Below are 23,546 nucleotides of genomic sequence, written 5' to 3' on the forward strand. Positions count from 1 at the left end.
AAAAAAAAAAAAAAAATTAAAAACTGTTACAAATAATCACTCAAAGCCACAAACCTAACATTCCATACAGATCAACAACTTTCCTATATGGAAACAATATTAAAATGCTAGATAAATGCTAGCAAGAAGGAAAAAACACAATTTATAATAGCAAGGGAAAAAATATACAAAAACAAGCCTACAATAAATATGTGTGTGTGTGTGTGTGTGTGTGTGTGTGTGTGTGTGCGCGCGCGCACGTGCATGCATGTGCGTGGTCCTTGTATTGCATGGTTCTGAGCTGTATGAATTTCAGTTACTATGGCTTAGTTAAACATTATCAGTCCCCCGACAGCATGGTTCAAATTTCAGTTATTAACTACTATGGGAATACGAACTGTGAGTAACTGAAGAGAACAAACTTCACTGGCAGCTCTTGTCTACGATGTAAACACGGATGCACCATGCCCAGTGACTAAGCAAGCCTTTCAAAGCTGGTGACTGGTCATTGTGCTATGCAGTTCACTCCCAGACAGCAAACATGTAGTTATGCTGCCTCCTTATCTCCCAATGTTAAACTTGTAGGACATGTTACAAAAATCGATAGTCACAAGAGAGGAACTGGCCAACAAAATCAACGTGCAGCAAAAACCCAAAAAGTGGTCATGCTGGAAGCAAAATTAGACACAAATGTAAATCAGTTCTAGAACAAATAAACAGTTGGCCACAGGAATGTTGATACTGTACTGCTGCCACTGAAGAAAACTTGGGATATGCAGCCAGAGGATTTTAGTGAAAGTGAATGTAATGAGGAGGTATGCAGTTCCTGAAGGAAGTTAGGCTGGCAAAAAAGTTTGCATTAAAGGAACTCTTGGAGACATTTCATGATGATGACCCCATAATTACTCAGAAAAGATAACTGACCACTTGGCAAGGCATAGGAAAATGCTCATTCTAGACTGTAAAGGACATTAACGAGAAGGCAAGCACTGTTTAAACCACTTGATAAGTCTCTTACAAAGAGACAAAACATTTTATTTCTCAAAGTTTCTAAGTTTTAAATTATAGTGTAGCATGATCTGAATGTACGTGCCCCTCCACCCCAAATTCCTATGTTGAAACTTAACCCCAAAGGGATTGTATTACAGGTGAGGCTTTGGACGGTGACTAGGTCATGAGGGCAGAGGCCTTGTGAATGGGATTAATGCCCTTATAAGAGGCTCAGGGGAGTGTTATTGCCCCTTCCAGCATGACAGGATGCTGCAAAAAGATGTTATTTATGAAGCAGGGAGCAGGTCCTCATCAGACACCAAAGCTGCTGACAGACACCTTGATCCTGGACTTCCTAGCCTCCAGAACCATGAGCAACACATTTCTGTTTTTCATAAATTACCCAGTCTAAGGCATTTTGTTATAGCAGCCTGAATGGACTAAGAAACAGTACCACAGTTTGGATGTGGTCTGTCATCATCAAAACTAATGTTGAAATTTGATCCCCAATGTGGCTGTACTGGAAGATGAGGCCTCGTGGTAGGTTTCTGTGTTTGGGGGTGGATCTTTCATGAATGGGATGTTGGTGCTGTTGTCTCGGTGGTGAGTGAGTTAGTTCCTGCTCTCCCAAGACTGGACTGGTTCTCAGAATGAATAAGTTCTCCTGAGAGTGAGGTGTTACGAAGCCAGGATCACCCCTTCTTCTTCGCATGTGTCCCCCTCTTTTTTGACCTTCTCTGCCATGTGACGCAGCACAAAAACTCTCACCAGAAGCCAGGGCCAGGCTCTCAAACTTTTTGGCCTGCAGAAATGACAGCTGAATAAACGCCTTTTCTTCATTTGGAGTGTTGTGGGTTATCTGGTTTGCTATGCTATCAGAGCCCCTTGCTTGTGGATTGTTAGTCTGAATTACTGAGCCAATTCCTGTCCATTTAACTGGTCAGCAAATGCTATCTCTCTATTTAAACCTTTTTCTGATTATGTAATCTATATTCCTTGCACAAAAATGGAATATAGGCAAGTATAAAGACAAATTCTAAAAAATTACTTGCATAGCTTCCTGGTCTTTTTTAATGTACATATGTAGATCTGAAGCAAAAGTAGAATCATACTATAGATTTTTAATCCTGCTTTTGACAATGTTCCATGAGTATTTTCTCAAGTTAAAAATTATGCATTTTCAATGGGGTATAATGTTCCATCCTATGAAAATATCATAATTTAACCACTCTACTAAGTAGCATAGAGCCAGAATGTTTTTGATCTTTTTGACATCATAAACAATACTATAACAAATTGTACATTAATGTAAATGCATTGCAGATTATTCTTCAGGATAGAGTTCATTTTCCCCTAAGACTCCTTAAGAATAATAAAGAATGAACACTCCTAGTTGGGACACAGAACATGACCAATATACCTTTAAGATCCCCTGTGTGCCTGACCTCGACTGCCTTCCCTTCCTTTCCAGAGGTAAAAAGGTCCTGGGCTATGGGGCACAGCCATTTTTAAGTCTCTGATCTGTATATGTAGCACAAAGAAAAAGGAGAAATGATAGAAAGTATGTATTGACAGTATGGTAAGGGCATAAAAACAGAAACGCAGATCCACAGAACAGGATAAAGGGCCCAGGAATAAATCTAAACATACATAGTCAATCAACATTTGACAAGGGCACCAAGAGGACATAATGGAGAGAGAACAGTCTCTTCAATAATGGTGCTGGAAATACTGGATATCCACATGCAAAACAATTAAATTGGACGCGTATCTTACACCATCCACAAAAATCAACTCAAAATGGATAAAACACCTGAATGGAATACCAGAAACCACCAAATTCCTAGAAGAAGATACAGGGAAAAATCTCGCTGCTGTGGCAATGATTTTTTGGATATGACACCAAAAGCTCAGGCTACAAAAGCACAAATAAATAAACGGACAACATCAAAGTAAAAAACTACACAGCAAACGAAACAATCAACAAAATGAAAGGGCAATCGAAGGACTGCGAAAAAATATTTGCAAACCACGTATCTGATAAACGGTTAATATCCAAAATTTATAAAGAATACTTACAACTCAATAGCAGAAGGACAAATCACCCCATTTAAAAAATTGGCAAAGGACCTGAACAGATTATTTCTTCAAAGACATAAAAACTGTAACAGCGATATGGAAATGTATGCAACGTCACTAATCATCAGGGAATACAAATTAAAACCATTATGAAATGATAACCTGTTAGGATGACTATTATCAAAGACAAAAGAGAGAACAAATGTTGGCAAGGATGTAGCGAAAAGGAAATCACACTATCGTGTTGATTGGTAAGGCCATGAAAAATAGTATGGAAGTTCCTAAAGAAATTAAAAATAGAACTACTACATGACGCAGAAGTCCTCTTCTGCATAGGAGATGAAATCGCCAGCTCACGAAGGTATCTGTATTCCCATGCTCAGTGCAGCATTCCTCACAAAATCCAAGGTATGGAAACAACCTAAGTGTCCATTGATGGATAAATGGGTAAAGAAAATGTGGCGTACATGCGCTTGCACACACACACACACACACACACACACACACACACACACACTCATTCCACCTTAAAAAAGGAGATCCTGCCTTTTGCCACAACACGGATGGGCCTGGAGGTCTCATACTAAGTGAAATAAGCCAGACACAGAAAGACAAATATTGCTCAATCTTACTTAAAAGTCAAATACACACACAGAGAGAGAGAGAAAGAGAGAGAGAGAGAGAGAGAGACAGAGAGAGATAGAGAGAGAAAGAGTGGTTACCAGGGGCTTGGGGTGGGGAAGGAGAGAAAAGATTCCAGAATACAAAGCAGTAGGTATTTAGGATGAACTTGTCTAGAGATCTAATGCACAGCACGAGGACTATAATCAAATTGTGCTGTATTAGGAATTTTTGTTAAGTAGATTTTAGCTGCTTTTGCCACAAAAAAGTATATATGATATGCTAATTTGCTTCACTATAGTAACCATTTTACTCCCTATATCCGATTACATCATATTATTAACCTCCAATATAAACAACAGAATTTATTAAAAAACAAAACAAAAACATAAAAAAAATATGTTTTGAAACAGAGGCTATGTCTAAAAAATCATTTCTAACCGCCTCAACAACAGACCAGCAACGACCATATTTCCACTTAGGATAAACTGCTCCTTCCCATCCTGCCCCATCCATTGGGCAAAAAAAGTCTACACCAAAACGAAACGACACTGACAAAAGAACTGCCACGGCATGAGTGCATTTATCACACCACCTGTCACGACTCTGCTTTGCTTCCTTGGTGGAACTGCTGGCTGCTCCTGATGACAGGGCCATTTGGGACTCAGTTATTTAAGTCTATCAAGGCAAAGTCATACACATGACATGGGGAAAGAAGTGAACACCCTAACAGCGTGACCGCTGGACTCCTAGAGTGGCTTACAAATACGGCCGATGCTGGACCCAGGCTTTGGAATGCCCAAAGCAGCATAATTTCTGTGCTAACCAATAAAACCCTACCCATATTTGTATAAAAAATGATTTCTTCCCAGTGCAAGGAAGCTACTTTGGCAACCCAAAGAAAGCCAATGTAGAAACCTAAGGCTTCTTACAACTCAGCTAAAAAGTCTGAGACCGAATTTTTCTACAGACTTTCTCCTACTGCTAGTAAGTCAGTTATCTTATCTCAGAACCCCAAGGAGATAAGGATGCTGGTTTATAAACACCCATTCCCTGGCCTGGGACTTTACTTGGTTAGTTTCTAGGTCAACTGCCTTGAGGGCATAGATGAAAGAAAGCAGCTGGATGTCTACAAGATTTGGTATGACCTGAGTCTGGTTTGAACACATACACAATGACTTGAACAGAAATTTTACAACAGAGCTTATCTTACGATATTCATTTTCTGTGCTTTTAAAGAAATAACCAAGGCCTGCCCCCACCCCCGCAAACAGCCACTTCAAATTTTGTGATGAACCTGGGTTCATCTTTATGCCACTGGGAAAAACAAACTCTTTCAGTTCATCTCTTCAAAACAAAATATACATTTTTTTTCTCCTGATGAAACTATCTCCTTCACTATTTTCCTTAAACAAATTCAGGCTTTTTAAAGACTTAAGTTTTTCCCCCAGCCAACACACTGGTTAAAGACTCAAGATGCCTACAGATGAAAAAAGACTAAAGCCTGTAACTCTTGTGGAAGTGATGGGCTGTGACTTCCAAGATGAGGACATAAAAGGCAACACATCTTTTGCCTACTTCTTACCTAAGAAGCTCATTTCGGGAACTAGCAGACCTGCAAAATCCACGAGGAGAAACCATGTATATGTTCCAGCTGAGGCCCAACCAACAGCTAGCACAGCCACCAGCCTATGATGAGGCAGCCTTCCGGGACTGCAGCTCCCAGCTGTCTGGGTCACCCCCAGCCTTCAAGCCTTCCCTGATGAGACCCCAGACTGTATCGACAGAGACAAGCCATCTCTACTATGTCCTTTCCAAATTCCTGACTGACCCACAGAATCCCTGAGCATAATGAAATTGCTGCTGTTTCACACCCTGATGTGAGGTGGGCTGGCATGCAGCAGCAGTACACTTCATAAAGAGATCTTCCTGGTGTAGCACAAGCAGGCAGGATGGCACAGTTAGTTTTAGGAGCAAGGGTTCAAGCCCCAGCTCTGCCACTTGTGAGACATGGGGAAACTTATTTGAGCTGGCCCAGCCTCTGTTTCCACATCTACAAAACTGGGGTAGTAATATTCCTAAGTACAGGGCTGCTGTGAGGACTGAGCTGACACATATTGAGTGCTCAGCACACCACCTGGCCCGCAAACAATCTTCTCAAAAATATCAGCTATTACCATCATTTCTAATATACTTACATTTATATAAATCCCATACAATGACTGACCACACTGAGAGGCAACCTTATCATTTCCATTGCAAACTGGCATTCCCACTGATGAAAGCCTTTCTGGAATGCTTTCTGTTAGATTTTTTTTTTTTTTAGTTTGAGTGCCATATTAGTAAACCAGGCTCAGTAATACCTGAGCACACACAGTTGATGTACCATCCCAGCACACATTCTTATTTCTGTATCATCCATCGTCTACCTTACTCAACAGACTTTCAAAAAATCAAAACCAATTTCAGAATATAAAGACACAAAAGTCCTAAACACAAAGAAAAAGATTAATACATTTGACTATATTAAACTAGAAATGTCTGTTCATCAAAATACATCATTAAGAAAATAGAAAAGCAAGCCATAGTTTAGATGACATTGGCAATATGCTCACAAAAGCCTTGTACTAAGAATACATAATTCGGTAAGAAAACAGCAGATGATACAGTTTGGATAGTTGTCCTTCCAAATCTCATGTCCAAATTTGATCCGCAATGTTGGAGGTAAAGCCCGGGGAGAGGTGACTGGGTCATAGGGACAGGACAGATCCCTTATGAATGGCTTGGTGTAGCCATTCATGAATAATGAGTTCTTTCTCTGTTACTGCAAGATATGACTGTTAACAAGATCCTGGTACCTCCTTCCCTCTCTCTTGCTCTGTGTCTCACAATGTGACACATCTGCTCCCACTTCACCTCTGTCATGACTGGAAGCCTCCTGAGGCCCTCACCAGAAGCAGAGGACAGCTTGCAGAACCATGAGTCCAATAAACCTCTTCTTTATAAATTACCCAGCCTCAGGTATTCCCTTATAATAATGCTAACTAATAGACAATCCAAAAAAGTGGGCAATAGCCCATAAACAAATGCAATGATGCTCAACCTCATAAATTAGCAAGGAAACCACAAATGAAACCACAATAATACACTGCTATGCATCTACCAAATTGATAAAGATTAAAGACTGACAACACAAAGTGCTGGTGAGGATATGAATGGGTACAACCATTTGGGAAAACTGTTGACACTGTCTACCAAAGCTGAACATATATAAAGGTCCAATTATCAAGAAATTCCACTCCTAGGTATAAACCCAGTGGAAATGCACTCATTTCATATATGCGCCCAAAAACATGTAAAAGAATGTTCAAAATGGTATCGATTCATATCAGGGAGGAAAACCTTGCAATAACCCAACTGTCTATCCACAGCAGAATGAAAACATTGTGGTAATAGAATGCTATACAGCAATGACATGCATTTGTGCTATGTTGAATTATATATACATGCACACACACACACACACGTTGAGTGAAAAAGTCTAAACATAAAGTAGAATATGTACTGTTGATTTCATTTTTATTAAGTTCAAAACCAGGAAAAACTATCTTGATAATGTTAGAAGTCAATACAGTGGTTATCAGAAAGAGGGGAGGGGTGGTTAATGACAGGAAGGCCCAAGAAGGGGTGTTGCTGAGGGCTGATAATGGTTTGTGGTACAAGCAGAGGTTTAATTCGTGATTATTCATCAGCTGTACCTTTGTGATTTACGCAATTTTCAGGAGCTATGCTAATATCAATTACAAAATCTATTAAAAAAATTTAGAGGGAGGGAGGGAGAGAGAGAGACTTAAGAGACTCTCTTAATACAGTGGCTGGACCTTGTTTGGTTCTCGATATGAAAAAGCTACCTCTAAAAGTATATTTTGCAACAATTAGGGAAAAATGGGTGTTTTTGGACTGGGCATTAAAAAAATTCCACTTAACATTGTTTGGGCAGCTATTCTATTTAAGAAAGAAAAAGCATAATAATACCACTACATATTTATTTTCAAGAATAAAACTTACATAAAAAACTTATAGAATCAGACCCATTTTATAGATGGAAAAAACTGAGGGATGTGGACAACTATCAGTCAATATTTACTAAGCACCTACTATGCGCCAGGCAGCGTGTGGAGTACTTTACCCCAAAGCCCATGTACTTCTCCTTGACATCATGCTGTCCCCCGCCACAGTGTAGTTTCAGAACCTAAGCACAGTATAGCTGTGTTTCTAAGGGAAAATGGGTTCCATGCCACATGGTTAGAAAGAAACTGATTCCCTCAGGACAATGCTCTGGTCTCCCATCTTGCTCTCTACAAAAGTGGTAGTGGGAGATGTCAGTCAGGGCAGGTCCAATACTGCAACATTCAACTAAACCAAGGACCATCTAATAATATGAAAACTTTTGAGTGGAACTTTTCAGTAAAACTTTGGGGTCAATGTTATAAATGTCAGGTATAATCTCTCACTTTATACAAAAATCAACACCAGATGGACTAAAGGCTTAAACCTAAAACCTGAAACTATAAAAATTCTAGAAGATGGTCTGGCACGGTGGCTCATGTCTGTAGTCTCAGCGCTTTGGGAGGCCGAGGCGGGCGGAACACAAGGTCAGGAGTTCGAGACCAGCATGGCCAAAATGGTGAAACTCCATCTCTACCAAAAATACAAAAATTAGCCAGGAGTGGTTGTGTGCACCTGTAATCTCAGCTACTCAGGGGGCTGAGGCAGGGGAATTGCTTGAACCTGGGAGGTGGAGGTTGCAATGAGCTGAGATCGCACCACTGCACTCCACCCTGGGCGACAGAGCAAGACTCCATTAAAAAAAAAAAAATTCTAGGAGATAAGTTTGGAAAAACCTTCTAGACATGGGTTAGGCAAGGATTTCATGACCAAAAACCCAAAAGCAATTGCAATAAAACCAAAGATAAATAGCTGGTACCTCATTAAACTAAAGAGCTTTTGCATGGCAAAAGGACCAGTCAGAGTAAACAGACAACCCACATAGTGGGAGAAAATCTTCACGATTTGTACATCTGAAAAAGGACTAATATCCAGAATCTACAACAAAAACAAATCAGCAGGAAAAAAAAACAATCCCATCAAAAAGTGGGCTAAGGACACGAACTGACAATTCTCAAAAAGAGATATACAAATGGCCAACAAACATATGAAAAAAATCACTAAATGATGAGGGAAATGCAAATCAAATGCCACATCACTAATAATCAGAGAAATGCAAATCAAAATCACAGTGTGATACCTTACTCCTATAATAATGGCCACAATCAAAGAATCAAACAACAGTAGATGTGGTGTGGATGCGGCGATCAGGCAACACTTCTACACTGCTGGGGAATGTAAACTACCACAGCCACTATGGAAAACAGTGTGGAGATTCCTTAAAGAACTAAAAGTAGAACTACCATTTGATCTAGCAATCCCACTCCTGGGGATATACCCAGAGGACAAGAAGTCATTATTTGAAAAAGATACTTGCACATGCATGCTTACAGCAGCACAATTCACAATAGCAAAATCGTGGAACCAACTCAAATGCTCATCAATCAATGAGAGGATACAGAAACTCTGGTATATATATATATATGTACAATGTTATACTACTCAGTCATAAGAAGGAATGAATTAACAGCATTCACAGCAACCTGGATGAGACTAGAGACTATTATTCTAAGAGAAGGAACTCAGGAATGGAAAACCAAACATTTTATGTTCTCACTGATACATGGGAGCTAAGCTATGAGGACGCAAAGGCGTAAGAATGATACAATGGACTTTGGGGACTTGGGGGAAGAGTGGGAGGTGGACAAGGGATAAAATACAACAAATAAGGTGCAATATATACTGCTCGGGTCATGGGTGCACCAGGTTCTCACAAATCACCACTCAAGAACTTACTCAAGTAACCAAACACCACCTGGACCTCAATAACTTATGGAAAAACAAAATTTAAAAAAGAAAAAAGAAATGTCAGGTATAACTATAATTGGTGTATGGTTTACACAGAATAAAAACAAAGTTATTAATAGCTGCAGTGGTAGGGACTGGGATGGAATGATGTCATTTTAATCTTTCCTGGTCCTTCCATAGGAACGGAAAATGGCTCTTTTCCTTCGGGGTAAGAACAGGGTTTCTGAGATGACCTGACAACTTCATGAGCAGAAAAAGGGAACAAGCCCCTTCCATGCACCTAGTAACATGCTGGGTGCTTCATAAATATAATCTCACTTAATCTTCACAAAGCCTTATGAGTGGGGAAGTATTCACCTCAGTTTCATATGAGGAAAGAGGCTTACTGTGGCACAAGATTCCCAAGGTCACCAGTGGGGCACAGGAGATGTGTGGTCCAGGCCTGGGATGCTCCCAAGGCACTAGACTGACTCCAAAGCAGCCAGACATAGCACAGGGACCTCAGCAGTGACAGCATTCTGCCTGGGCCCTGCATCTTTCCTGTAAAATGAGCTTTGTCTGCCTACCCTAGGACAGAATTAATTCTTTGTTTCCCTAGTGTTTAGAGGTCATAGCCTTTTAGTACTTTTCTTTGGTTAGATAATGAATTATTGAGAAGGTAAAAGCTGGACCCCGTAACTACCAGACAGCTACCACTTACTGGCTGTTTATTATGTGCTGGTACCTTATATGGTATTTCATTTCATCTTCATAAGCTTAATATCCTCATTCTGTTGATGACAAAACCAAGCACAGAGAGGTGAAACAGTTGGCCCAAGGTCACAAATCCCACAAGTGAGAGAGCTCAGATTCAATCCCAGGACTATCTGCCCCCAGAATCAGGGATCCATGAAGCTGTACTGTTCAGACCACAAAAATGGGGTTACTGAAGGACTGGAATGACAGCATGAAAATAAAGGCATGAGAAAGGAACAGGTTTCACCACTACAGAAAACCTATGATGTAACAGCCACAGTAAAATAAACCTTTTGTGCCCTTGTACAAAGTTTAGAAGTTGTGCAAAGGGCCTTCTAGCTCTGTAAGAATTCAATTCACTGATTGTAAGCACGTTTCATAACGAAACGTAGGGAATGAGAAATGCATAGGGTATGGCAGGAACTCTGAGAAACCAAGTCCAGACTCTGACCGTAAGTGCACTAGGTAACGAAACTGAATGAAGCAGACATGAAATGAGCCAGAAAAACTCCTGTGATCCTTGGATTAAGTCAGACATTATGAAGCCTATGCTTACCGGCTCAGCTTAAGGCACACGGTATAGGACAATGAGGAGCAAGTCCTTGAAACATCCTGGCATAGAACATGTTAATCCATAGTGCTCTATGACCACAAATCCCATGAAGACAAAGGATGGTGAGTATTTAAAGGTTAAAAGGAGAGCCACGAGATTAGAAAATAAGAGGTATGAGGAAAAACTGATAATAAGTGCAAAGAGGGAGGTATGACGAAATTTTTTTCTAAGGCATAAACACACCAAACCCAGTGACAAAGTGGAGTGTGAATAAATTTGGAAAATAACAGACTGAGACTTCTTTGATGTTACACAAAGAGGATTCTCATATGATGTTGCCCACTGGTAGGAAGACCCCAGGACAACTGCAACAAATCCTGAGTCTGAATATTTTAAGAACGTAAGAAAACATCCCTGAGACGCTGACAGCTATCAGAATGAATCTTTAAGCTGCAAGACAGATCTAATAAAGCAGATATAAAACCTTCCTCTACAAAACCAGAATCACCAACCTTTTTCAGACATTTATTCTAAGTATTTGAGGGTTTACTTGCTTACTGCTTGTTTACAAGTTCCATGAGAGCAAAGATGACGTCTGTTTTGTTATGACTGTAGTCCAAGAACCTAGCACGGCCCCTGAAGTATAATATTTGCTCAATAAATATTTATCCTTGAATGAAAGAACAATCTAATTCTGGACCCAGAGAAATGCTATTTTCTTGTTACCTCTATCACATGAATCTGGCACAGCATGCCTAAATTCAAGGACACCAAAAATATAAAGGCAAAGCTTCCTCCTCCTATCAGGTAGTGTTCCCTGTTTCCATCACATTCTCCTAAACATTTCCCAGTGTAAATCACGAATGGATATATACTCAGTTCCACTTACTATTCCTTATTTAGTAATTTATGGCACTGAGTTATGGTTAATAACGGCCTTCATTATGCTCTGTGAACAAATTTCTTAGGGATTCTAGTTTTGAAAATATTTGAAATAAAAATAGACTGGTTGGACATGATGGTTCGTATCTGTAATCTCAGCACTTTGGGATGCTGAGGCGGGCGGACACTTGAGGCCAGGAGTTCAACACCTGGCGAAACCCTGTCTCTAATTAGCTAGTCATGGCGCATGCCTGTGGTCCCAGCTACTTGGGAGGCTGAGGCATGAGAATCACTTGAGTCTGGGAGGTGGAGGTTGCCATGAAGTGAGATCATATCATTGCACTCCAGCCTGGGCGAAAGAGTGAGACTCTGTCTCAAAAAAAAAAAACAAAAAAAGAAAAATAAATGAAGAAAAAAAAAAAATTAAACAAGAGACACTGAGTACTGAGAGGTCAAACACCTTCCACAGAGTTTTAAGACTCTACAGGCCGGGCGCAGTGGTTCACGCCTGTAATCCCAGCACTTTGGGAGGCCAAGGTGGGCAGATCATGAGGTCAGGAGTTCGAGACCAGCCTGGCCAACATGATGAAACCCTGTCTCTACTAAAAATACTAAAATTAGCCAGGCGTGGTGGCGGATGCCTGTAATTCCAGCTACTCAGGAGGCTGAGTCAGAAGAATCACTTGAAACCGGAAGGTAGAGTTTGCAGCGAGACGAGATTGTGCCATTGCACTCCAGCCTAGGGAACAAGAGTGAAACTCTGTCTCAAAAAAAAAAAAAAACTCTACAAACAGATGTACTGTCTGAAGAGTGATTCTAGGTAAGCCTGCTGGTTAGAAAATTAAGCACATATTAACTATTCAAAACCAAACACAGATCACCACACTGTGGGATTAAACAATGACCTTTTATGACAGTCTGTCAGGTTTTCAGCAAGATTAACAGAATAATCTTTGATACTTACTTGTATCATATCTATAAATCTGGGGAGAGAGTTAAAACCTGAAAAGTTTTGACAAGGGGGTGAAAGAGTTCATGCCCATGGCCTAGCACTATCAAGTCATAGTAACAAGGTTAGGTCTGATGTCGGAACCTGATGTTCCATTGTAGCTGCAAACAGAATAAACTGTTCAGTGACAGCTGGACCAACTCTGTAAAACATCTGCACCTTGACTCTACATAAACAACAAGCAATTTACTCTCAAGAGGCAAAGTTTATTTAAGAAAGAATGATTTTTATTTATCAGCTCATCTGAATTGACTGCGAATGCCTGTATTTTCTGAAATACATATTTGAATTTGCTTTTGGGAAAAATCAAGTGACGAAATTAAATGACTTATTCTATACATACTAGCTTAATTTTGAAAAATGGACTCTTTCATAGGAAAGTTTACTGCTTTTAAGTTTTAAGGATCTTTTGCTGGAATACTGAGTACTTTACTGCCAAATTACTGAAATGCACTATAAGGCACTGAAAATTGCTATGAAATTTATACCCATATGAAATAAAAACATAAAACTGACAGATATAGACAACTTCCTATATATCAACTAGACAAAATGCCTACTGTCCTAAGACTAAAGCTTAAAGTTCACACTCCTTAACAAACGAAACAAGACTTATAAAACTAGTGAGGTGCAGTGGCTCATGCCTGCAATACCAGCACTTTGGGAGGCCAATGTGGAGGATCCCTTGAGGCCAGGAGTTCAAGGTTGCAATGAGCTATGATCACACCACTGCACTCCAGCCTGGGCAATACAGCAAGACCCCAACTCAAAAAATAAATAAATATATAAAAAAAACAAAAAAAATAAAACCAGTTAGTGAAAATTTCTTCATTCTTAACCTGCGTTTAATAAGCGGTATACATTTTAAATTATTTCATTTTATTTCTTTACTATAACACATTTTAATACAAGCATCAAAATTCTAGAATCATAGCACTTACCTGTATGGCTTATCAGAGTTATGGATTCGCCTGTGGTTTCTGACACCAACGTACGTTGTACTTGTATAATCACACACATCACATCTATACTGTTTCTGGACTGAAGATTTATTTCCTAGACAAGGTATTTCAGAGTTTTAGTGGCAGACTTTGACAAGATTCAAATGACAGCATTTACATTCCATTGTAAAAGAAAATTTATACCAGACAGTTGAATTAATATTTCAATCATGGCTTTCTCGCTGTTTTAACAAGTCTGAAGTGGTTTTACAGGTTTTCCTGCATATACACTATCAGCAGATATAAACTGAACATCTTATGATCTAGAAACACAGATAGGTTGAGATGATTTCTGCATAACCATATACAGTATTCTAAATCCTAACAAACTTGCTTCAGGCTGAATGTGCAGGAGCTAAATTAATCAGAGACACCCTGTTGATCTGTATTACTAAACAGGTGTTACTCTAATCAATATTGGATATACTGTCTTAAAGAAACACTGATTTGCAAACAAGCCATAATACTATAATCTAATATTATGAAGTATAGCTATGAAGCATATACAACAAACTCAATATAAAAAGCCTGGCTGGGTGTGGTGGCTCATGCCTGTAATCCTAGCACTCTGGGAGGCCGAGGTGGGAGGATCACTTGAAGCCAGGAGCTGAAGACCAGCCTGGGCAACAGAGCATGAAATCTCTCCCCACCCCATTCTATCCCCAAAAAAGCCTAAGGCCTTTTCACCCAGTGCATTTTCTTTGTTTACCACTAAATATCAGCTACCAGTGCAACATGAAAGGAAAAGCAGCTGCAAATTAAGTGCTATGCAATGCATAATTCTATCTAGTTAACTGACAGGTGACAGGGACAAAGGTTATGACCGACATGAATATGCAGCTCTCTGAAATGCAGGAAACATGGATCCAATGAAAAGAAGCCATGTTACTAAACTCACTCTGCAACAACAGGTCTGAGTAATTCAAGTTGGGGTAAGCTTATGTCAACACAAGTTGAGTGACTTGTTCATATAAAATGATTTCCTGAAGACAGTCAATGCTCCATGTACTTGTCTGTCAGCATGCAGTCCACAGGCTATTCACACTCTGACTGCTTTATATTAAGAAACAGAGAAAGCATGGAAGCTCAAGAAAAAGGCAGAGCAGGAAGAACTCTGTGTCTCTTGGCAGTAAGAAAGCTTAGGCAGAACACCTGTATACGCTGCATAAAAGTAAAATTTGTGGTGTTACACAAAAGAAAACCCACACTGAAATTTCAACAAAGAAAATCCTTAAGTTAAATTTACACTTCCTAAAATTGAAATTTTCTTTTGCTAATAACTACTGCCAGGCAGAACAAAATGTCCTAATTTCATGGTATAAATCTATAGCATTAATATATACACTAATCATAATTATAATCTAAGTATTGCTCTTAATTGGTAGGTTAAAATCTTGGACTTGATTATAAATGGCACTGTTCCAAATACAGTTTTTAAAAAAACCCTAAAAAATGAAGTGTGAAATATTGGATAATGGTTTTGTGTGAGAAATATTACAGATCAATGACAACTAATAAAACTGACAGATGGAAAAACTTAATATAGCACAGAATGAGAGCCTGTGCTACTTCAAGCAACTGTTTCCAATGGAAAGAATGTTGGATTTAAAGTTCAAAAATCTGGGCTTAGTCCTCGCTCTGCCACTTTCTACCAGTATGATCATGGGTAAATTATTTTGCCTCTTGAAGTCTCAGTTTTCTCATCTACAAACTGGAAATGCTAGAACCTCACAGCATATTAGGAAGTCCTATATTTTTCCTTTAGCAAAGTCTGTACTTTACCTGCACGTCTGGGTAAAATCTCTGCCCTGTCACAAAGCTGTCTATTCCCTGAGGATAAGAATCTGCCTGTTTTGTTTAGACTGAATCCCAGGGCTTGGCAAATTATAGGTTTCCAATAAAAAAACAATTTAATTAGGTTTCATGGAGTAACACCCTATGAAAGGGCTTTGCTTGCGGCTTTATTTGAGCTCCTGTGGTACTGGCTGACATACCCATCAGCCTCATTCTGTCTTCTTCACTGAGGTGGGTTCCTAAAGGGCATTGATGCCTTTCACTGTACTCTCAGCACCTAACACGGTATCTAGCTCAAGACAGGCAGGCCATGCCTTTTGGTAAAGGAAATGTCAAGCTAAAACACGCCGTAAGGTATCTGTGCTATCATAATGGCAGAGACTGGGGATCACAGAGGCACATATCTCTCTTCTTGTTTAATAAGTTTACTAAATGGTTAAAGAAGTTTTAACAAAGCATGAATTATTATTACTTTCTCTGTGAGCTAAAAATTTATTCTTTGGCCTGACAACCAAATTTCAAAATATCTAATACTGAATTAATAAAGTACCCAACCAGGTGTAAGTATGCAGCCATCTGAACTGCTATAGTACTGGGAAAAAAAGCAAACAGAGCCAGGTGGGAGAAAAGAGGCAGGGCAGGCAATTTAAAAATCTATACATTTCACCCTAAGAAAAAGGCATGAGCCACAAAGAAAAGATGCTGCAACATAAAATTAGTGAACATACACTCACACTGTAAAATCTGAAGTGGTTATTTTAATTTTGAGCTGACACTTTAATCTTTTTATTAAAATTATGAATTTTAATCTGTTAACTCATTTGGATAGTTTGAAATGCTTGCTTTTTAGGACAGTGCTAAAAAAGACATCTCCAACACTGATATTAACTGCAGGTGGTGCTACTGAGTAGTATTTACTTCATCCCTTCATTAGGGATTTATGGTCCAATCATATCAAACGTTTTAATGCCTCCTTTAAAGGGGATACGGAAACATAATGAATTAAAATAAAAGGAGGCATTTAGGGATATTTTGTAAAAAGGAAACAAAACTGTTTTAGCTCAGCCATCTACTGCAGAAACAGATGCTATGTCATAAACTCCTTTTGTTTTGGAGAGTTTTACAGGGATGACATCTGTTTGACATGAGAATTTTGGTGCTACAGTGGTGTCAAAATCAGTTCTTTCAGAAACATTCTAGAATCAGTTATGCTTTCTGGGGTATAATTTAATGAAACATTATGGTAAAACATTTCACTCTGTAGTCGTTTCTAACTTTAATTCTCAGCAAATCTAAAAAGGAAAGTCACCCCAATATGTTTTATCTCCCATAAACATTATGTGCCACACTGGAGACATTTAAAGTATATCAATTTAAGTGAGCTGAAGCAAAGCGGCACAGCTTAGTACACTTTATCCTTAATTCTCCGGATGTGGCATCCGCCTTTTCATGGAACTCTAATTAAATCTTTTAATTTTAATATTCCTATTACCAGAAACTCGGTCGACTGCTACCTAACTGGTACATAAAAAGATCTTGTGTATCTGTGTGTGTTTTTTTTTTTAAATAATGCAGATGAAATCTGGCAGTCATACTTGGGTAAGAATAAGATCACAGCGGGAAGCCCAGTTAAAGTTTGGGGTAGGGGCCCACCATCTGCAAAAGCTCTGTTCTCAGTAGGTCAACTGGTGCTGAGAGAGGGAGGGGAGGCCTGCTTCCATGCTGCAGCTTTTCTGCCTTGCTGGTACATCACCTTCAAAGGGGCCCTTAAGTTTCAACTGCAGTATCTACCTACACAGCTGAAGATGAATCCTTACTAATCTACGGCTTCTCACCTAGGACCTAGTAATCATCTGCTTCATTCAGTACTTGGCATTTCCTTAGAATCAGAGATCAGATTCACTCGCATCCATGGTACAAAAACAGGAGAATATAGGCTTTTGCCCTGAAAATAACCAATTGTGACAACTAAGGGCACTTTTACTTCATGTGCGAGTCACTGCAGCCTGCATAACAAAATACATAGATACCTTCCTGGACACATTTTCCATCGGCTGTATCACTGGAAATTCTTGGCTCATTAGAAGTTGCTATCGACAAGGTATCTGGAAGACTGTGCTGTTCTCTCTCATGATTCCTCAATTGACTCTGAAAAATGAAAAGAAATATGTAATTTTCAATAAATATACATGTCCAAATCTTAGGAGGCTGCAGAAAAATGGGTTCATTGCTTTCATAGCCTAGTACCTACAACATTACTGTATTTTAAATACACATGACCGTATTTTAAAATTAAGTCTGCTAAAAGATCATTTGACACATTTGACAATTTATAGAAAGAAGTAAATTAGCAAATCATAATCTCATGCAAAGGGCAGTTCCTCTCTTCATATTCTCCGAAAGAAGTCACTGCTTTCTGGTGATTATGCATGGTGTGTCCATGTTTACTGAACCACTGGCATGCCCAGGAGAGGAACGAGCAGAGTGTTCAGAATAATGCAACTTCAAAAAAAAAAATCTAATCAGTAAACACCGGACTCCTAATTTTTCACTTAAATATCAAAATGTGTAAAAGACCTAATTGGAAGTGCTCCTCCAATTAGAGACTGGATTGTCTCTTCTAATTCCATTCCCATGAATCAAGAGCTCAGTAGCAAAAGAAACTCCTGGAGACTTCTCGCCTTTGCAGCCTATGTGGATGTGCTATTTGGAATTTCATGAGTGTAATCTGAGAAGCAGTGAACCTCCGACTCCAGAGCTTTCTTATTCCTGATTACCTTTTCACCACAGCTAGACCCCAACTCTCATTAATCTAAGGGAAAAACTCTACATCCTAGTTAGCTCTTAGGGTAACATTTGTAAAACATTTTCAAGGATTCACCTGGCCCATTGAAGAAGAAAAGTTCTTAACCAATGACTCAATGAATCCAAGTTTCCTTTATAAAAGAATAGCATGTCATATAGGACATTGGTTTTGGTAAGGTCAGCAATTAAGATGAAAATCAGACAGTCAAAATAACTCTTGAAAGTCCTTTACCCTGCCCATAAAACACGACACGCATGGCTCTATTTCCACAACACAACCATAGGTCCAGTGTAGCCCATTTTTCCATCTGCAATGATATAAATCACTATTGGCTGTGTAGAAGCCGAAGCGAATGCCTGGCATTTTGGGGCCATGTAAGATGAAAAATATGATTTTTTTTTTTTGGCCGTGATGATGTACAGGTAAATTCATGTAAGTCAAATGTTTATATGATGTGACTCTACTGTACACTCCCTGGTAATTCTCATGCAACAGAAAATCAACACTTTAAATATACACACTAAAACACACAGGCTGTTAAGGAGACAGCAGGCAGAGAAAAGGGTTCCACACCAGAAATTTGGAAGACCGAGATTTCAGTCCCAACTTTAATACTGATTAAGTTGGGACCCCGTCAGACAAATTATCCAACTTTTCTGGGACCCAGTTTCCTTATCAATAAAATGAGGTGGTTGGACTAGATCTACAAAGTGCCCTTCTCACTCTAAGATGCTAAGGTCCTCTGAAAGACTTCCTGAACCAATGCTTACCTTATAATGGAAGGATTCTTCACACTGCTTGCACTGGTATATTCTTGTCTTACAGTGGTGGATCATGTGGCTCTCCAAATCTTTGCTGTTGTCAGCTATGTGCTCGCAGATAGGACACTGATAAGGCTGTCTCTGTCGATGGACTCGTAAGTGCTGCTTGATGTAGCCCTTGTTGCCACTTGTGTAGTGACACAGGCGGCAACGGTAGGGTCGTTCAGCATTCGGGATATATTCCACCACGTTGTTTCCGGACAAACTCGTATCGCTGTTGGGTTGGCACTGGGCGTTGTCCTGCAGCTCTTTTAAAATGTCGTCATCTGATGCGTTTTGGTCTGTCCTTTCTCTCAATTTTTCAATGACGGTGAGTAGGGACATGCTGATGCCTGTCTTAACCTGCCCGTCTGACAATTCCTGCCTACCCTCTGGGAGTGCCACCAAGGTGGAGTTGCTTTGGTTAAGACTAGTTAATCCATCTGAAGAGTTTTTAAGTGGTGACATCATTTTTGAATATGCTGCCAACGTACTATCTACTTGCCTTTGACTAGGATCTGGATCTAAAAGGTTTATATCCCCATAGTGCCCCAGGTTGGCTCTTGTCAACTCTGCAGCTCTTATAGGCATTGTGACGAGGGCTTCTGCAGCTAATGAATGCAGTCGAAGAGACTCAGAATTTGTCCTTCTCCGGCCCGGTGGGGCATTCTCATCAGTAGCCAGGCCTTTATTCATTAACTCATCTTTCTTCTCTGAACTGCTCCAGCCTATGATCAACCCCCCAATATCAACAGTACATTTATCAGCACGATAAACATCGTCCATTCCTTCATGCCTAATCTGGGTTTCTGTTGGGCTTAGGTCCTTTCCCTCTTCCATTTCAGTGTTCATGAGAAAGCGCTTCTGTGAAAGGGTTTCTTCAGCACTCGGCAATCGCTCCACTATCACGTTAACATGACCTTTTTTATGAGGGCTGCTGCTGATGATTTTTTGTGCCGATGAAAGGAGGCTATCAGCAATCAAATTCTCCTCTGCATCAGAAATCACTTCCAGCATTTCTTCCTCACTGGGGTCCAGGGTAACTGACTGACTTAGGTGTACTCCCCTTTCTGCACTCTGTTCTAAAGGAGATGAAGATGACAACTGTTCTGAGCTGCAAATCTGCACTTGCACTGATGGCCCATTGTGGATACTCAGTTCGCTGTCTCCAATAGCAATGACCACTGCATCGACCCCACCAGGCGCAGAGGCTGCTGAAGAATCCAGCAGGCCTAGGGGCTCATTTTCATTTTCAAAGATTGGATAGGAGCAATCAACCTCCCCAGCATGTTTCCAAGCGTGTGTTTTCAACATTCTCTGCTGGCCACAAGTATAACTACAAAACAAGCATCGATACATGCCGTACTGTTCGTATGCATACCATTTCCTCCTACCCATTTCTGCCACAGATGCAGTTTGGACAGTCTGAGTCTGCAGATTGTCCACACTTACGGGGACGTCTGGAATGGCTTCGTTACTTCTTTCTGTGGTTTTCTGACATAAAGAGTTGGAGGGGCTTACGCACTGTTGGGCTTTGGATTGGGTGTGGCTATTGGCATCATTTTCATGGTCATTCACCACGTGAGCTTCAAGTTCCTCCTGGCTTCTAGATGTAATATGGCACTCCGAGCACATTAGTATCACTTCGTTCTGCTGACCATGCTGCTTAATATGATCTTTTAACACGGAAAAGGATGATGACAGAAACTTACAAAGGCTACACTGATAAGACATGGCCTTCCCTTCATTCTGGGCAAGAGTGTCAGGGGTAAAATTTGTTTGTGACATCTCAGTTCTTCTAGTATCAGCAGCAGGTGACTGGGTTACTTTAGCTGGAATCTCACAAAGCTCCTGGGTTTCAAGAGAGTGTGTTGCAGCACTTGAACGTGTGCGTTTCTTTCCAATTAAAAGACATTTTTGTGACTTTTCATGTTCCACTATCTTGCTTAACTTCTGGATAACATGGATTAATGGATCTGGTTTAGTTTTTCTTTGTTCATCAATTTCCAGTGAAGGACTGATGATACTTTCAGCAGTCAATATAGCTTCCTGTTCCCCAATATCTGGCACCAACATGGCAACACTGCTACTTTCTTCCATATCTAAAAAGGATAATGTAAAACAGAAAAATACCAGGTTACAGGATAGTTATAGGCATGTAAGTTAGGAAATATAAGCAAATCTTAGTGTCTAAGTATTTTCTAAGCTGGAAGCTCCACATCTGCACACCTGGCTATCCCTAGTATAGATTTAAATTGGCTAGAATTTCTCTTTAGAATGCAATCTTCTATCAAGACTAATGATGAAGATACTCCCCTCCATCACTTTTTTCTTTGGAAATGATGATCTTTTTCTTCATTTTTCTGCACTTTCTTTGCCCTCAGCATCCAGCAAGACCAGAAGTATTCCCTCCCTTTTTCACAATGTCAAGAAAGAAAGAAAAAGAAAGAAAGAAAGAAAGAAAGGAAGGAAGGAAGGAAGGAAGGAAGGAAGGAAGAAAGAAAGGAAGGAAGGAAAAGGAGGGAGAAAGAAAGAAAGAAAGAAAGAAAGAAAGAAAAGGAAGGAAGGAAGGAGAAAGAAAGAAAGAAAGAAAGAAAGAAAAGAAAGAAAGAAAGAAAGAAAAGGAAGGAAGGAAGGAAGGAGAAAGAAAGAAAAAGAAAGAAAGAGAGGCCCCTATTCCTTGATTAAAGGAGCACGGCCATTCTCAAGACATGTGAAACCCTCTCCAGTTACTGTGAAATACCACTCTGTAAAGCCAGTGACTGATTTTTTGGTATATTTCTTATACCAAATACAGCTGCAGTTTTATTGCTAAAATGACAAATTTGTTTTTTTCTCCCCAAACCTCTGGAACTGTGAAACTACAGTCATGTAGTATGGACAGGGCCTAGTAAATTGGGAAAGTACTATATATACGAAACTAAATAAAAGCAATGATCTAGTTCCTACTTTTACTTCCTGAAGATAAACCACAAATTGTGCTGTGGTTTTTTTATAGAGGTCATATTAGTGGTCAACTATTACTCATATCCACATATATATATATATATATTTTTTTTTTTTTTTCCCGAAAGGGTAAGGGACATCAGAGAAGGAAAAAATTGATATCCCAGTTGTTTTAGGTCCAGATTATGACGGAGTCCTTAGAAGGGGTTATCTGCTGTAATAATGCATTATGGCTAAGGAAGTCACTAAACATAAAATACCCACAAATCTTTCTGCCTAAGTCTAGAATACTCTTTATATTTCCTGGCAGTACTTTCATTTCAAACATTTCCTTTGGCTTAAAGTGAGATTAATTTGTTGACTTGGATCACATTTTTAAGTTTAGGCTTTTTTCCAGCAACAAGTTTTGTTTTTCCACATTTTAGGTGCATTCTGGAATCTTACTCACAACATTCAATAAATGCCAACAAAATTTTTAGTGGCACTAGCTATAGACCAAAGACCACACTATTCTTAAACTTCAGTCCCAGGCTCTGAATTCTTATTTTAGGTGGTGAATCATGGCTGTTCTTCCCTGCACGGTTGAATCAGTTCAGCCCCTGCCAAGATGATACCTAATGTCCTGCCAGGCCCCGCCTTCCCCTCTCCCCCACACAGTGCTCTGACCAGCCTCAGCGCCAGGTCGCCCACAACTCTGGGCAGCAGCTTTGGCTTTTCTTCCTCATTTTCTACTCCTTCTGGCAAGCCAGCTTTCTAGATCTAGGTCCACATGAGGCAAAAACGCAAACACTTTACTCTTGGCTTCTTCAGTACTACGTCTTCCCTTCTTCCTACTACTCTGCCCTATGGGATCAGCTTTTCTCTTTGCCACTGTCTCTAACTGCCCTCACAGCAGAATAGGCATTCCATGGCCATTCCAACATGACACCTACCCTGGCTCCCAAAGGCCCGTGGTCCTTCAGCCCTCTCCCTTAAACAATCTCTCAAAAGACTAGTTCTGTTTTATCTTTCTCAGGTAGAAGGAACGAAAGTTTTTTAGCTTTCTATACACAGCTGTAAATCGTTAAAGAAAAGACCAGTGGGGGAACTATCTGTTTCCTTAGAAAAACCCTTTTGTGACTTCCTAAGTCGCTTTATTGTCTTAGAATTCTGCATTTTTAGGCCAAGGGGAGCTGTGGCTCTTCATGTGACTACTGATTTCCCTTTAAGGTGATTAACTTAAGGCTTTATTTCTTTCAGTTCAATGGTTAAATGCAAATTGGTTAAATAGTAAGTTTAATAATAGGAATCCTCAAACATTCAATTTTCTGGACACGATATGGCTCTCTACTGTAGATCTAAGGTCTCTTTCCCCATGAAATGTAACACTCATGTA

At 39.8% G+C, this 23,546-nt stretch overlaps 1 protein-coding gene across 2 annotated transcripts in view; it reads right to left on the reverse strand.

The window, feature by feature from the left end:
* LOC108283515 (zinc finger protein 507) overlaps positions 1 to 23,546 on the reverse strand; it is a 30,756-nt gene that overhangs the window by 2,188 nt on the left and 5,022 nt on the right. For both annotated transcript variants that reach the window (XM_017499875.2, XM_017499874.2), the window contains 3 exons: positions 19,196 to 21,327; positions 17,650 to 17,767; positions 13,766 to 13,880 (listed from right to left, as the gene is read on the reverse strand). In XM_017499875.2, coding sequence (XP_017355364.1) covers positions 13,766 to 13,880; positions 17,650 to 17,767; positions 19,196 to 21,325 — 2,363 coding nt within the window. In that variant the 5' untranslated portion in view covers positions 21,326 to 21,327. The remainder of the gene's footprint in view (positions 1 to 13,765; positions 13,881 to 17,649; positions 17,768 to 19,195; positions 21,328 to 23,546) is intronic.

The sequence above is a fragment of the Cebus imitator genome, unplaced genomic scaffold (genome assembly GCF_001604975.1).
Source record: "Cebus imitator isolate Cc_AM_T3 unplaced genomic scaffold, Cebus_imitator-1.0 Scaffold261, whole genome shotgun sequence".
NCBI lineage: Eukaryota > Metazoa > Chordata > Mammalia > Primates > Cebidae > Cebus > Cebus imitator.